Source organism: Schistocerca cancellata, chromosome 11 (assembly GCF_023864275.1).
Source record: "Schistocerca cancellata isolate TAMUIC-IGC-003103 chromosome 11, iqSchCanc2.1, whole genome shotgun sequence".
Classification (NCBI taxonomy): domain Eukaryota; kingdom Metazoa; phylum Arthropoda; class Insecta; order Orthoptera; family Acrididae; genus Schistocerca; species Schistocerca cancellata.
The window spans coordinates 64,124,199-64,140,565 of record NC_064636.1 but is presented as its reverse complement, the minus strand read 5'-3'; the positions used below and the strand labels follow the sequence as shown (position 1 = coordinate 64,140,565).

The window sequence follows — 16,367 nt, the reverse complement described above, 5'->3', positions numbered from 1 at the left end:
CCAATTTAGTATTGGAGGGCAGCGTGGAGGGTAAAAATCGTAGGAGGAGACCAAGAGATGAATACACTAAGCAGATTCAGAAGGATGTAGGTTGCAGTAGGTACTGGGAGATGAAGAAGCTTGCACAGGATAGAGTAGCATGGAGAGCTGCATCAAACCAGTCTCAGGACTGAAGACCACAACAACAACAATTGTGAATGAAGTACATAGTATATATCCAACTAAATGCTGGTGAGAGTATCAGGTGCAAATGTGAAGTATATCAGACAAGAGCTTTTAGAGACTTTTAATGAAAACTTTTCCTCTTTACATGTTATGTATGTCCTGTATCTGTCTGACCATTCATTAGAGTATCATGTGATAAACAATGACTTGTCCTTGTATAGTAATACAGATTAAAACTTGCGCCAACCCCCTCTTAAAATTTCTTTGATGTGTGGTCCTTAAGATGTATTGTGTTCAAACTTTAAAAAAGGGAATAGCAAATTTTTATGCAATACAAGAAGAATTTAGATAAAAGTCTTTAATCACAAGATTTGTTGAGTGCTAAATAGTTGTACCGTGTCTGCTTCTGCCCACTGTTACCCCTTATGTCCGTCCTCGCACCAGCCAGCAGCAGTGCCTTCGCTGCATATGCATACCCCCATCTGGCAGCCACATGGAGTGGAGTCTCCCCCGCACCGTCCTGGACATCTACACACGCTGATGCCGCCAGTAGCATCCGTACAATGTGCTGCTCGCCACCTCTGCATGGAGCCCAGTGCAGAGGCGTCATCCCATCCGAGTCCCTGACGTTGACATCTGCTCCGGCATCAATCAGGCACTTGACAGTTTCTTCGTGGCCATTCATCACTGCTTCATGCAGGGCAGTGTCGCCACTGGCGTCTGTCGCGTTGACTGGCGACCCCGCATCCAGGAGTGCCCGCACTTGGCCGGTCTGACCCTGTGACGCAGCAATGATCAGCCTCCCAGCCAGCGTCTGCTTCTGCTCCTCAGTCAGGATCCTGTAAATCACATTATAATTTACATCAGTTTTAGTATAGCAGCAGTGACATGAACATGACCTCCACAACGTATCTAAAACACACACACACACACTCACACACACACACACACTCACACTCACACAGAGAGAGGGGGTTCGGAGATCCAAAATGTTACTCTGTGAAAACCTTGTTTGAAATCAGTCATATAGGTAGTCAAGTAATGGCTTGAGTGTCAGAGCTGACAACGAAATGAATGCACTTATCAGCAGGTCGAACTCGTTCAGTCTCTACTAATTCAGTTGCGGGGAGATGAGAAGCCAAGATAATGTGACAGTAGTGTACTAATATTGAGGATGCAAACTGCATTGGCACAAAGACGTCAAAGACACCTTATTTAATGATACATAAACAGAAAAAAATAATGAATAAATTCTAGTGTCCGATTTCACGCTCTGCTTTGACCTCAGAGTGAGCAGTCAGGACGACGTGGGATTGGTTGCCCATAAAGCATCCTATGTAGTTAGTACAGATAGATTCCCTTCGTATTTGCTGTGTATTTGAGATAGGAGTTTTCTAGGCACCAAAGCGTTTGTATTTGGTACCTGTAATAAATTGTTGTCTCAGCTGTGATAAGCAGAACGGGCGGGCATCACGTCACGACACGGTGACGTCAGCCCGTATTCACACTGCCCGCCACGTCATGTCACGTCAGTTCCATCTCAGAGCACAGTATCGCAATTGAGGAACTAACAACGACAAAGGTTATTAATGGCCAAAACAAATTTCATAACCTGTGTTCTACATCAGTTTTGTTTGATGAAGTGCTGAGCAGTGAAACATTTCAGATCGTCGACCTGTCTGTGCTACGAGAAAGTGGGAGTCTGTTCTGTTATGGTAAAAACTAAATAATTTTTCGTTTTCAGATGTCTGACATTGCTCGTGTAAGAACATCCGAAAGAAAAAACAATGAAATCGACATGCATCATTTGGAATTTGCCACAAAAACAAAGCATAATAATAACAATAAAGATTACGAAGATACAAAATCACAGTATCCGCTGTTATAAAACGAGTGAGTGCGGTAAAAATAGGTTAATTTACAATGTTAGCAGACGATGATGCCATCAAAACTTTCTTCCCGAGAAACATAGACTAGCTATGACGTGACACGACAGTCTGTTGACAACTTGTGTTAATTCCGCCGTTTGTAGTGCATTGTGGAATGTTTTGACGTGACGTGATGTACTTGACGGCCAACGTGAACTCACCTCAAGCAAACAGCGTCGTCCCGACATCGTGTCACGGTTCCAGCTCAATGTTGACAACAGGCGCAGCACGCACTGCTCACTCCACAGATTTTTCTTCTCTCTGGCTTTGACCGACGTCATGTCTGAGTCACAGACGCTACTTAGAGGCGACATCTGAAGGCAACGAGGCCTATTCCTAAAAAACGAATGTACCACAGAAAAAAAGATAATGCACACAAATACTATAAAATTGCATTGTAGCTCATGCAATTAATTACATAGCCACCAGTTACATCGCAAAGGAATTGAGATAACAAGAAAGCAGGTAACAACAGAAAAAAAGCATACATGCATCAAATAAATTATCACAGTTTACGCGAGCAAGTGAAAGAACCATATGCCGCCTTAATAAAATCCACTAGAATATCACTGGCAGTAAACTCGTAATATTGTGGAATAGCGGTAATAATTCATAACAGGGATTGAATCTAAGGGGATATCGCGAAAAAGTGGGGGTTCTTGGCGGGTACAAACTAAAATCTAACGCAACAACCGCGAAATGAGATAAATAGTAGCGTGCAGGAGACGTATCGATACAGACTTCAGTCGGAAAAATACAAGGGAATTTTAAAATGCTTTCAAAGAAGTAATAACAGCGAACAAGCAGGTGGGCCTTCACTTCAGATATTCAACAGCCAAACTGATTATCAACAACAAACACAACTCTGTATTACAAGCAAAATACTTCAAAATCTTGTAAACTGCGAGGAACCAACACAACCACTAATTTCCAGACAGCCTCGAAAGGAAAACCCACCTTCAGAGCCACTATACCGCAGTAGACTGAACAATACGGCCGGCCGAGGTGGCCGAGCGGTTCTCGGTGCTTCAGTCTGGAACCGCGCCACCGCTACGGTCGCAGGTTCGAATCCTGCCTCGGGCGTGGATGTGTGTGATGCCCTTAGGTTAGTTAGGCTTAAGTAGTTCTAAGTTCTAGGGGACTGATGACCTTAGAAGTTAAGTCCCATAATGCTCAGAGCCATTTGAACCATTTGAACAATACGCTGGGCAGCCAAAACACAACAGGGTGCCAGAAGAAGACGGGATATTGACTGAGATGTGAAAACTAGGAGGGAGTGGACAGCTGAAACCTTTTACGAGGTCACGAGATACTGCTGGGAGGGAGGAGGAATACCGGACGGCTGGAAGCAAGCCACAATCCACCCGCCACGTAAGAAGGGAGACAGGACGGGCACACACACTTACCCAGCTCCATACTGAGGCCTCTGCTGAGTGAGACAGAAGACCGAGCAGAGGACACAACTGGCGAGTACCAAGCGGGGTTGAGGGAAAGTAGTTTTTGCACGGGCCGAATTCTTAACCTGAAAACAGTCCCCACGACCGCAAAAATGCAGAACCTGAACACAGTCGTTACATTCGCTGATGTAAAAAAAGCCAACGATTCTGTAGACAGACACTGGAACAAGCAGGTGTTGACAGAACCAGCAGACAGTCAGTCAAACAGGCACTTACAGACACAACTTCTAAAGTTAAATTCCTAGGTGAACTTTCTGAATGCTTCACAATTACAACAGGAGTCCGGCAGGGCCATGGGCTCTCGCCGATTGCCTACAGTGTGATCTCAGACAAGGTCATGAGAGAGAGGTCAAGAACTACAAGAGAAAAACATCGAAGGAATCCATGTAGAACAAGAAAGACCAAGATCTGGCGTGGCATATGTTGTTTCTGCTGACGAAATTGCAATGGTTTCTAATGAGAAAATAGATGCAAAGGTAATGATAGAAACACTGTACAAAATTGTAGCTAAAACCGGACTACAAGTATCAAAGGCTGAAATGCAATATATTGAACGTATACACAATAGAGAAAAATGTTTGCGAACACACATCAAAAAATTGATAAGTTTAAGTACCTGGGAGACTGGATACAATCAAATGGGTTAGATAAAACCACAAATAAAGATAGATCGAGGAAAATGGAATTAGGAAACAAACGCACCCAAAACCGATGTAATAAAACATCAGTATCATTCCAGGCAAAAATTAAACACTACTTTACAGTACTTAAACCGGATGCACTGTGGGGATTTGAGTGCCTAACACTGAGAACAAGAGGTGGACAAGAAGAGCTGCAAAAGCAGAAAAGCCTCAGGGCCTCAAAAGAACAAAGCTAACAACCTGACGAAGAGGAGAAATGAAGAGCTGTGCAGAACCACAGAAAAAAATCACAGACACAATAAGGAAGAGAGATTAAAGTTTTACACTCATATTTACAGAATGAGTGACAACAGGCTAAAGAATACCATTTTTAATTTCATTTCCAAACTAGAAAACACCACGAGATGGCGGGAAGAGACAAGAAATGATTTGAGGAAACGAAATGTCACAGAAGACACCAGATAGGACAGGGAAAATTTCAGGCTACTGATGAATACTGGAATATTTCTCATCCGTCAACAAAACTCACAGCCTACGAGGTGTGATGTCAAATGAACAGATAACCAATGCATAAAGAAGTTCTGTGAAGCAGAAAAATAATGCCCCATTGTCTTAGGTTCTAAGCAGTCTATATATTGCCAAATTCGGTAATAAAAAATAGGAAACTTAAGGACGAGATAAGCAGGAAATAAAGAAAAATCCACACACAATTCCTAAAAGAAAAAGTACTACAAAGGCAACGAAAAATCAACGGAAAAGTGACAAATGTTGGAATTGGTGACTAGAATTGAGCTATACATTTCAATTCTGGATATCGAGTGCCTTCTGTACTACTGCGGCAAATAAGAAATCTTGGAATCTAAAAATAAACTTGACCTAAATAGCTCAAGTACAGAGACGAAAACAAAAAACAATATTAAAAGTAGCAACAATACACAATGAAATGTCAGCAAAATTTACGACCCGTTGATTGGAGGACTATAATTGAACTATATAGCTGTCGTCTTACGTTCCTCCATAACCTCGCCTCATAACTCGTTCTACTTTCAGAAAAATACAGCAAAATATTCGTGATAATCAAGATTATACATATGGTTGATTGCTAATAGTTCCATTCGCACAATTTTAAGTTGTCCTCTTAGATTGCTGCGGAACCTCGCGTCCCGAAATCATGCCTTATTGAGAAAAACATAGCCAAATACTTTACGAGAACCAATGTTACAAATGCGATTGCTGCTCGCTCGATTCACTAGCAGAAAATTAAGCTCTGCCATTAGGTTACTGGCTAGCCACATTCGCGAAAATCGTGACATATTTACCATAAACAGCATGGTTTGCGTCGTTACAAAGACGACAACAGATAACACTTAATGACAGGACAGTTCCATCTTTCGCATTGTAAACCCATGACGTCACACACGACGTCACTTTTTAAAGCTGACGCGTGGAACAGGACACTAGAATTGAACCAAAACAGTACTTACTGCCTGAAATTCATCTATAATGCTGCAGAAATGTTTGTAAAAATAAATTATCTCTTACGATTGATCCATGGAGGACGTGTGTTTCAAGAAACAGCGACGATGTACATATGTACATACCTTGTCGAGCGTTATCCAAATGAGCGAATGAAGCTTTGTAGGAGCGTTTATAATTTGCAGACTCCCGATCTTCATGTAACTGAAAGATACATACAATTACTGTTTCTGCTACACAAACTGCCTTACACAGTTTAGAATCAACAATCATCTCGACTAGTTTGCAAAAGTATATTACTCTAAATATAAGTTCTGTGTCGCAGATCTCCACATTTATTAAACATACAAGAATCGACAATTAATGTTGTGCATCAGCATCGGTGCGCGTGCTTTGGCAGAAACCAGACGCTGGTTGGTGTCTCACCAGATGTCTTACTGCTGCCGCTGCTCCGTACTGTTGCCGCATTTCTCTGTTTTTTAAGGATTATCTGGGAATTTGGACAGGAATAGTCGTCTTGCTCGCCTTTCGACTCGACTCAAACCGTTGCTAGGCTACGGCATGGGCCAAGAGGAGAGGCATGTATTGTTGACAACTGCGACACGTCACGATTTGTCTTGTTTACTATAAAAGAGTAAAGGTCATTTTCGAAGGGGCCTTACTCCAGATTTTGATAAAATGAGTTACGAAAGGCAACATATCATATAGACATAGATACATATTTTTACGTGAAATGGGCTTTGCGACTCAGTCAGTGTGACGTCATTTACAAAAGGGCTTACTCCTGGAGTAGCGCCCTTTCAATGGTGAGCATATTCGCATGCCATCTACCGAGTACTTAATGTACTATATCTTACGGTTCGCCTTTCGTAGCTTAATAGTTGTTATTTCTGAACATGTGTTGTGAAATGTAAAACGAATTCAAGTATTGAGTTGGAACATAGTGAAAATACAAAGAACAGAAAAAAAGAGAGACCTAATGTTGGAAATTATCAACATAAAGTTATAAAAATAGCAATAGTGAACTGTCATGAATGTACTATCCATTTGAACCATGTTTCTTTGTGCATTTTGAACATAGTACTTTACGGTCACGTGTTGTTGCTTCCAAGCACGTAGAAGGATTGCACAATGATACATTCGAAGCTTTATTTCCAGGAGGGTCTGTTGTTTTTAATTTTCATAATATTTGCACTGGACAATTAGCTGTTAACAGGAAAAAACATAGACATTCAACATTTGCTTGATCGATGATAATGATCGATGAATCCATTTTATAAACTTTGATTAGAGTTATACAACTGAGAAAATGAATGGGTAAAAACAAGAAACAATTTAAAAACTACTAAAACGTAACTTGACTATGGATATGAGTTACTTATTCAAGAAAAGGACGTTACTCCAAGATTTTGGACTCATTATGGATTGCAAATCTTAATAACTGCAATAATGGCAAACTATCCATTTCGTCCTGTTCTTTAAACAGTGGAGAGCCCGTCCTGTTACATTCAACATACTCACTGACAGAATGTTTTCGTTCGCTCCTGAAAACTTACGATTTTGTAGTAATGCCTTTTCATGGATAAAAACACTGAAATCGCTCAGGCAAGGCGAATCCTTCACTACGTTCAAGTTATGGAAGTCGGTTATGCATTTCTGGTTTGTTTCACACGTCTAGGCTGAGGAGCAAGTCTGTACGGTGATGGAACGAGTCTCTATATCAAACTAAGTCTGAAACCTTAAGAACAGATAAAATTCCCACGAATAGTACCCACATGTCAAACCGCTAATTAGTTAACAATACAACATATGAATTTGCTTAATTTTTATACAAGGAGTCACGTCAGTGTACAAGGAGTGAGTCATGAAAATTCTTCAGATTAGACTTGAAAGTGCGTGAATTCCTGCTGAGATTTGTTTATTCTTGCGGTAGTTTACTGAAAATGGAGAATACTGCACGCCCGAGTCAAGGAGATGCGGTCGAAATGCAGGGTGGATTTCTGTCTTGTATCAGCTGAGTCAAAGCTGCTCATCCTCGGGGAAAAACCACGCGTTGTTAACTACAGACGAAGTGGAAATATACATTTAGAGGGCCGCGTCGGAGCTCCCAGACTCTCGAACAGGGGTCAAATGGTTCAAATGGCTCTGAGCACCATGGGACTTAACTGCTGAGGTCATCAGTCCCCTAGAACTTAGAACTACTTAAACCTAACTAACCTAAGGACATCACACACATCCATGCCCGAGGCAGGATTCGAACCTGCGACCGAAGCGGTCGCGCGGTTCCAGACTGTAGCGCCTAGAACCGCTCGGCCACACCGGCCGGTGAACAGGGGTCGACCACAGTTTCGTGAACTTACGCCACATTTTGCGCGAACTGCCGTTTTCTGAGCCAAGAAGAGCCTTTGAGAATGGAAAAAAACTACACCAGAATATAACGTTGTTAGTCATAAGCTGATCAGAGTAAGCAATGTAGATTAATTCTCGTGTTGGGCTATCACTTATTTCAGATACTCTTCCAGTGATAAATACACCAGTGTTAAGTTTTTGAACAAGATACTGAACGTGCGCTGTCTATGTCAGTTTACCACCTATGAATTTGGATTGTTCGGACTGAGTAATGATATGCATGTTACATCTGATCAATATGTCAGTGTTAGTTCAGTTGTTCTCCAGAAACCGTAAAATTTGAGTCTTATTTTGATTTAGCATCAGTTTCTTCTCTACAGCCAGTGAACTTACGCCATCAACTGCCCTCTTTGGTACAGTGCTTATGTTGCACTCAGTATCCTTCACCACCAAAAAATCACTCAGAAAGCAGGGGTATCTTAGAATTTGCTGTAGTATCCGGACCTACATTAATACTCCGCAAGCCACCTGACGGTGTGTGGCGGAGGGGATTTCTGGTACCACTAACTGAGGTCCCCTTCGCCGTTCCACTCGTGAATGGCGCCTGGAAAGAGTGATTGTCATTAAGCCTCTGTGTTGGCTCTAGTTTCCAGAATTTTCCCGTCGTGCTCATTTCGCGATATGTATGTGGAAATACGTAACATGTTGATCGACTCTTCCTGGTAAATCCTCTTTCCAAATTTCGGCAGTAAGCCACCCGTGATGCATAGCGCCTCCCTTGTACCCACTGCCACTGGAGCCTGTTGCGCATCTCTGTAACGCTCTCGCGCCGACTTAGCTGTCCCGTGGCGAAACGCGCCGCTCTTCGTTGGATCTTCTGTCGGTCCTACCTGGTAAGGGTACAAGGTGCAAGAGTCGGTCGAACAAGAGTGGGTTCCTTATCTGCGTTCACTCTTTGCCGCTTCTCTGTATGAACAAAGCTTCCTGTTATGAGCTACTGTCGTTGCTCGTGACGAATACATACAAGTCCTTTTCGGACCTGTTTTCTTACGGACGGCTTAAAAGGTCACTTGTCCACTATTGTCAATGTGTTAGATAATTAATTCACTTAACGCTATTATACCCTAATGACTCACGCACATTATGAACCCCCCCCCCCCCTCCCCCCAATTGCAATCAATTCCGAAACGAAGAAAGCCACATACGCAAAAACAAAAACCGCAATATCCGTCTAGGAATCGAACACAGAGTCATCGCTCATGAACCAGGTGTCTCGGTCACTCGCTTAGCGCCGCTTTCGCTGGAGCATGTTTACCTTCATGCGTGTAAAAACGGCAGTCGTAAAAGTTTCTTTTCTTGATTTTTCGAAAAATACACGTTTCAGGACAGCATATATAATGATCAAAAATGCTCAGTTTACAATTATCTGCCGATCCAGTTCACTTTGAGTCGGTTAGTGTCATGTACTTTAAGAGCGATTTGCTCAAAATATTGGAGGCAATGAGCCAAAATATCTTACAGTCCTTACTTTCTGTACGTACACGAGGGACCCGTCAAAAATGAACCGGTTGGCTGTGCCTGACATTCTCCCCTTGTATCTGATTGTCGTTTCCTGTTCAGCGATCAGTTACCTCTGTACCTACCATTTCGACGTTCGCGCGATGATTGAAAGGTGGGCTCGTGTTCTGATCTTCCGCAGTGAAATCATTTCAGAAGACTGAATTCAGTATTTTGGCCGTCTCTCTGTTTTCTCCCTTTTCGGTGCCAGTTTGGTCTCTGAGTGACTGAATAACTGATTTCGAACCGATTAGTGATTGTACGGAGGACCAACACTTATAAGCACTTTTATTCAAGTCGGTTGATAAAATTTTACTGTCAAGGTCATTAAACGCCTAATTGCCCTGCTGATGCTCATTTTCGCTTCATTCAGTTTTTGTTTGTCAGGAAGATTTTGACTTCTGTTGAGTACGTGATGAAAGTCTCTTTCCTCACGTAGCAATTTCCTAATACGTCTATTAAACGACGGTGGGTCTTTCCCATCCCTTAACACCTTGCTCAGAACGTACTTGTCTAAGCCATATTGAAGGACGGTTTTGATTTTTTTCCATTTGTGCTCCACATCTTCGTTCACAGAACTAATGTTTGATTACACACACATTCTACAGTGTGTATCTTCTCATTCTTGCTAAGACCTTTCTTGACTTTCCTTGAGATATCCGTAGTCATAGTTGCTGTCATAGCATTATTATCACAGACACCTTCCGCTCCGTTATCTGATCGAAGAATTTTGTGACTAGGAGGTTTAAGACGTTAGCTTCACGATTTAGTTGCCTAATTACCTGCTCGAAATATTGCTCGGATAAGACATTCAAAATAATATCAACAAATGCCTGTCTCTGGTACAGTTTTAATTACCACAAGTGGGCCAGTGTATTGTAGTATGCGTTACTGTACAGCGTTTAAAGTTAAAGCGACTGGTTAAGAAAGTTAACAACACTGACTTTGCTGTGGCCATAGAAAACTAGATCCCAACGTTTGTGATTTTTTCAAGAAACAGAAATGGAGTCATAGTGTATTAGTTATTGGTATTTTGTGATTATGTTTGTTAAGTATTTTCAATATTTTATGTACAGAATACTGTCTTTCCATTTTGGTACTGTCGATTAAATTCTATAATAGAGTAACTGAAGCGGAACTGTGTCCTTCCTGACTGCTGTACCACACAGCACTCACTGCAAGTTTTAAAAGTGCTCAACACTGTATCTCGTTCACTGTCCAAGTTCGACGTGAGTAAACAGTTTACATTGTTTCTACTTCTTTCTTCACTTATTAAAAGTTTTTACACTTTGGTGGCATTTTCTTGCTTTACATACTGCAAAAGCGTAAGAAAATTCATCTTCAGTCTCTCTTCACAAATACTGCATTGTAAGTACTGCAGGTGTACCGTATTTCTGCCGCTCTTTCAAGAGTCAGCTCTATGAGAGCTAAAATTTACAGACGTGAAATTTTTATCAAAACCAAAGAAAAAATCGATTTGTGCGACAATCGGTTATAATTACCGTAAACCCTCGTTCCCTTCTACACCGTTATAACCGGTTTCCACTGGATTAGCCGGCCGTTGTGGCAGAGCGGTTATAGGCGCTTCAGTTTGGAACCGCGCGACCGCTACGGTCGCAGGTTCGAATCCTGCCTCGGCCATGGATGTGTGTGATGTCCTTAGGTTTAAGTAGTTTTAAGTTCTAGGGAACTGATGACCTCAGATGTTAAGTCCCATAGTGCTCAGAGCCATTTTTCTACTGGATAATGTTGATAGGAGTCTACTGGGGCACATTTGTGTGTGGCACCCGTATATGATAATAACATTAACGTAAACTAAAATGAAACTAGTATATTGTAAACGATGTATGTCTCTGACTGCCTTATAATGTGGATCGCTGACTGCGCGCGCTCACAGAGCCAAAGTTACTGCTTCTGGTCTGAGGTTGTAGAGTGCGAGTAAGGGAGCGCTTGGCTCACAGTAGTGTCTGAGGGAAGGAGGATGGAGTAGGCAGTGTTTGTGGTGTGTGTGCTCTGTGAAGCCACCAGGTGTAAGATTAACGTAGGAATTACGAGAACATGTAAGCACAAGTCTTTTCGCAAGCAAGATAAAGCTGTTAAATATTTATGATGACTCTCGTTTTGCCAGCGCGTTTGTGTAGATGAGTTGACTGACAGTTTGTAATTGTTGAGTAGCCCCACTGATTGGATGAAAAGGCTAGTTAGATATTTCTCCTTTCTAATGGTTCGAATATTTGTTAGCACAGGTATATGTAATTAGATGATTTGTATTTATGCCTTTTTAGTGATGTTAGATGATATTTGCTGTATAAATCTCGTCGTTTGTGACTCAATTGGTAAATATGGTGTATTTTTCTGAGAAGTGTAATTTCACGCGTCAGATGTTTTGAAAAGCGAAAGTTAACTTGCATTATAACTTCACAAAAAAATCTGTGTTAGTAATCCACGACAGTCAGTACCAGCAGCGTCCAAGTCATATGTTTTTCAAAGACGTTGGGTTTTTCGTGAATGTTTTATCAGCCGAAAGAATTTCACGTACATTTCAAAGTATTGCGCCCGGCATTGCATACCACTGAGCCTGTAGCTAGGACATTTTTATTTTTTGCATAAGAGACAACAACGTATCGCATTCCACCGCTGCTGTTTTGGAAGTAAGGCAATTTTATTTGTTTGTTACGTGCAGAGGCGCTCAGTTAAGTATCACACAGATTTTAAAACAATGTTACAAATCCCTGACGCAGCGTACAATGTAGTAACACACAGAGCAAGAGTTTTCCTCAGCTCAGGCATTCGCAGGAACAAGCGAGAGGACCATCTCGAAAAACAAATCTCCAGTAGTGTTTGCGTGAATCATGAACAGTTCTCATGCTTGAACTCAGTACTATAAAAGGCATTAATTAATATCGATATTCATGGTTTTTCTCTGTTTCTTACCCCATTCTTCCCGCTCTTCTACACGTATGTGGCTGAATTTTGCACACAACGCTCTGTCCAACGCTAAAGACTGCATTGGGAAGAACCGTTTCCGTCTCGCCATTTCGCTTAGTTTCTTTTGTTACTGTGGGATGCATTCGTTTTGGTTTAGTTTTGGCGGTGGTGGCAGCTCCGACTGTCGGCCTCGTCAAAGAGGGCGGAGGAGGGGGCAGAGGTCCAGGGCGCCCTCTCGCCCTCGGGTTGAGAAACTGCCGCAAAAAGGCCGAAGAACCGGCAGTGGTCGACGGCATGAGGATGCAGGAGGCAGTGGGAGCCGGTTGTGTTGGCACTTAGCAGGCGATGAAACACTTTGTCACTGCAAACATTTGTAAGGGGAAGTACGTATTTGTTGGAAAAACATAACTACGATTGTATAAAACAAGCATTACAGTCACTGAAAATGACAGAAGCTTGAGTATGAAAGGGAATCTTATATATACGATATATACTAAGATGTCCGAAAGAACAGATACCATCTTAGTATATATATATATATAGTTAAGGCTCACCGGCCACTGGACCATCTTCTCCTTCCGTGCGGAGGCACAAACAGTGCCCGAACTCTTACGGGAATCGGCAACGCGCCCCGAGTAATGAGTATAAAGGGCGGGGGCACTACGAATGTAGAGCGGGACAAAACTTTGAGAATGTGGGTTTGGGGGGAGGCGTGCCAGAGATAAATCCCTGCAGCCGCGGCATCCTCTGTGTCCTCGGTGGCTTAGCCGGCGCGGTAGCTCAGCGTGTTCGGTCAGAGAGGCGCTAGCCAACTGTAATAAAAAAACTGAGTAAAGGAAACAACGATCAACTTGAACGGATGTCCAGACCAAACGCAACGAACGATACCGAACAAAAAATAAAAAGATGGATAGAGCGTCTGCCATGTAAGCAAGAGATCCCGGGTTCGAGTCCCGGTCGGGGCACACATTTTCATCTGTCCCCGTTGACGTATGTCAACGCCTGTAAGGTTCGCCCCGGTAGCTGAGTGGTCAGCGTGACAGACTGTCAATCCTAAGGGCCCAGGTTCGATTCCCAGCTGGGTCGGAAATTTTCTCCGCTCAGGGACTGGGTGTTGTGTTGTCCTAATCATCATTTCATCCCCATCGACGCGCAGGTCGCCAAAGTGGCGTCAAATTGAAAGACCTGCACCAGGCGAACGGTCTACCCGACGGGAGGCCCTAGCCACACGACATTTCCAACGCCTGTAAGCAGCTAAGGGTGTTCATTTCATTGTCATAAAGGTAATCTTGGCGATACTTTTTTGTTACTTATTTTCGAGATGGCCTTCTCGCTTGTTCGAGCGAATGTGTGGACTGAGCAAAACTCTTGATTTGTGTGTTGATATAATGTACACTGCATCAGAGCCATGGTACAGTCGAAACCGTTTATAACGACGTAGAAGCGACCGACGATTTGCGGCAGTTACAGCCGATTGTAGCACAAACCGGGCAGCTGAGTTACAGTACACTCACAGTATTTGTGGAGAGGGACTGAAGAGGAATTTGTCTTATGTTTGTGCAGTACGTACAGCAATAAAATGCCATCACAATGCAAAAACCTTCAATAACTGAAGCAAGAATTAGCAACAATGTAAACTCTTCACTCATGTCGAATACGGTCTTGGATATTGAATGAGATAAAGTGTTGAGCACCTCTAAAACTTGCAGTGAGTGCTGTGTGCTACACCTCGGCTTCAGTTACTACATTAAAAAATTTAGTGAACAGTACGAAAACGAAAAGACAGTATTCTGTACATAAATTACAGGAAGGTGTAAACTTTCGCCCACGTCGAATGTGATGCAATGTACCTAACACACTGGGAACGTTTAACACTGGTAACCACGAAACATCAGTAGCGGATACACCGACCGCATAGACACCCCGTCCCCACCCCACCCCCACAGAATGAAGTTGGAGCTCGGCAGTTACTCGCACTGCCGCGCAGCACGCCCCCGCTGCAGAGGGCGCACGGCTATGGCTGCCGCCTCCTGGCCGACCTCCTCCATCTTCGCCTTCAGCGGTCCTTCTGACACACCGCAGCCACCTCACCTACACAACTACACAGCTACACAACTGAACTTTTTCTAGCCATTATACGTCTGCAAACCTATGGAGTGAAAATACGTTCCACCCCTTACCGCTATTCCTATTCCGCACAGCACGTGTCAGCCATGTGATCATTATGTAACTATCGCGTGTATTAATTGGCTCGGAGAAGAACGTTTTGACGGTATTTTTTGCCGGTATCTACTCACGTTTTCCGGAAGATTTTCTCACACAATCGGCTTCTTCTCAGCAGTGTAGAGTAACATCAGCTGGAGGCAGCAGAGACAGTGAATGTGCCGGGTGCGAAACAGGGGCCGTGCGGATGCGTTAAAATGCTGGAACTGTCCAGCGACTGGCAGTGCGACTCACACGTGGCAATGGACGTGCATTTCCAAACTGGAGGGATTCGCGAAGCTGTGCTGTGGCTGGATTTTAAAAATGTAACGCTGCGTCAAATTTCGATTCACTCTCATTTCGGTGGTGAACTCACGCACGCAAATTTCTTTATCGTTCTCCTTTACTTCATACAACCGCCATTACTCGCGGAAGAAATAAAACTGCCAACATTCCGCGATGCAAGCAGCAGCGACAAACTTCTGTCGGTCGCAGCACATTTGCGCTTTACATCTAAATGTGCTCATAATCGGTACACTTTAGTTATGCGGATCTGACGCTGGTTTCGCGATTTTGTGTGTCGCGTGCTTCCGTTCTAGTGGCGTGGCGGAATATAGGCGGACGATCAGGCTGCGAGTCGTTCAGTGACGTATCTGCAGCGTACGTAAAAACTGAATAATTAAAAAAAACAATTTGATCAAAAGTGCAGGGCGGAAAGACAGTATGAAGATAGGAGTTTGAGTACCCCAACTAAGGGTCACAAATCAGTATTTTCGGCGCTCCAGGAACATAATTAAAATCTGACATGGGGACGTCTTTTCTCAAAATGAAAGGAAAGTCACAGAAAATGTACGCCTGAACACAGTCTATGGACCAACCACTCTTCAGGATGAGAACAAGAAAAAATTGAAACATCACATGCACTTTTATCATACTTAGCCGACGTAGCAGATAGTACTTCTCTAGATATGAAGACAATCATATATCCATGTTTAATGTTTGAAGGTGTCTTAAAAAGATTAAAGTAAATGAAAAATGATCCAAAAAATTAGTCACCACTTAATTAACGTAAGTATGTCGTAGCAAATGACATAACGATAATCGAATTCTCAAGAGTTCATAGAAAGTGCTGGAAACGGCAAAATGACGGAATGCGTTGGTAGCAATGTACAGCTTTAAAATTAAATAGACGGTAAGTACGTGAAAGAAAATGCGATACGTTTAACAAAGGTGTTACTACGTAAGATGTAAAATACGTTTCTTGATTACAAAAAGTCCTCGACCGAAGTAGTAAATGTATAAATGTCGTGACAAAAGCGTCTGTCACATTATTATGGGGCGGCATATGAGCCGCTACAGCATCGGTATTAATGAAACGACAGACAGTGCACCATTGGTCAGTTCCCAATGCACTGACAATGCAACACAACTTTTAATGGCGTCGGTCGCATTGCTCCTATCATCGTGAGTAGAGACGAAATAATTTTATGGCGTCTGTGATGTGGAAGTGATGACTCAGAGACCGATATCGACTGCTCTCTGTACCTCGATGTATACCTGCGACACAGTAACCTACGGATCCCAGTTGCCCTCATTTGTTCTATTTCCCTACAGTTTTGACTGAAATGTGGTGAATTTTGCCTCAAGTCCTCCATGTAGGTATC

The 16,367-nt window shown here is 42.8% G+C and overlaps 1 protein-coding gene across 1 annotated transcript; it reads right to left on the bottom strand.

The window, feature by feature from the left end:
• Window positions 1-523: 523 nt before the first annotated feature.
• LOC126108201 (ankyrin repeat domain-containing protein 23-like) lies at window positions 524-14,549 on the bottom strand. The gene is made up of 2 exons (XM_049913439.1): window positions 14,473-14,549; window positions 524-1,004 (listed from the first exon to the last, which is right to left on the bottom strand). Exons 1-2 carry the CDS (start codon window positions 14,547-14,549, stop codon window positions 524-526), a joined length of 558 nt encoding a protein of 185 aa, XP_049769396.1.
• Between the last annotated feature and the right edge of the window lie 1,818 nt (window positions 14,550-16,367).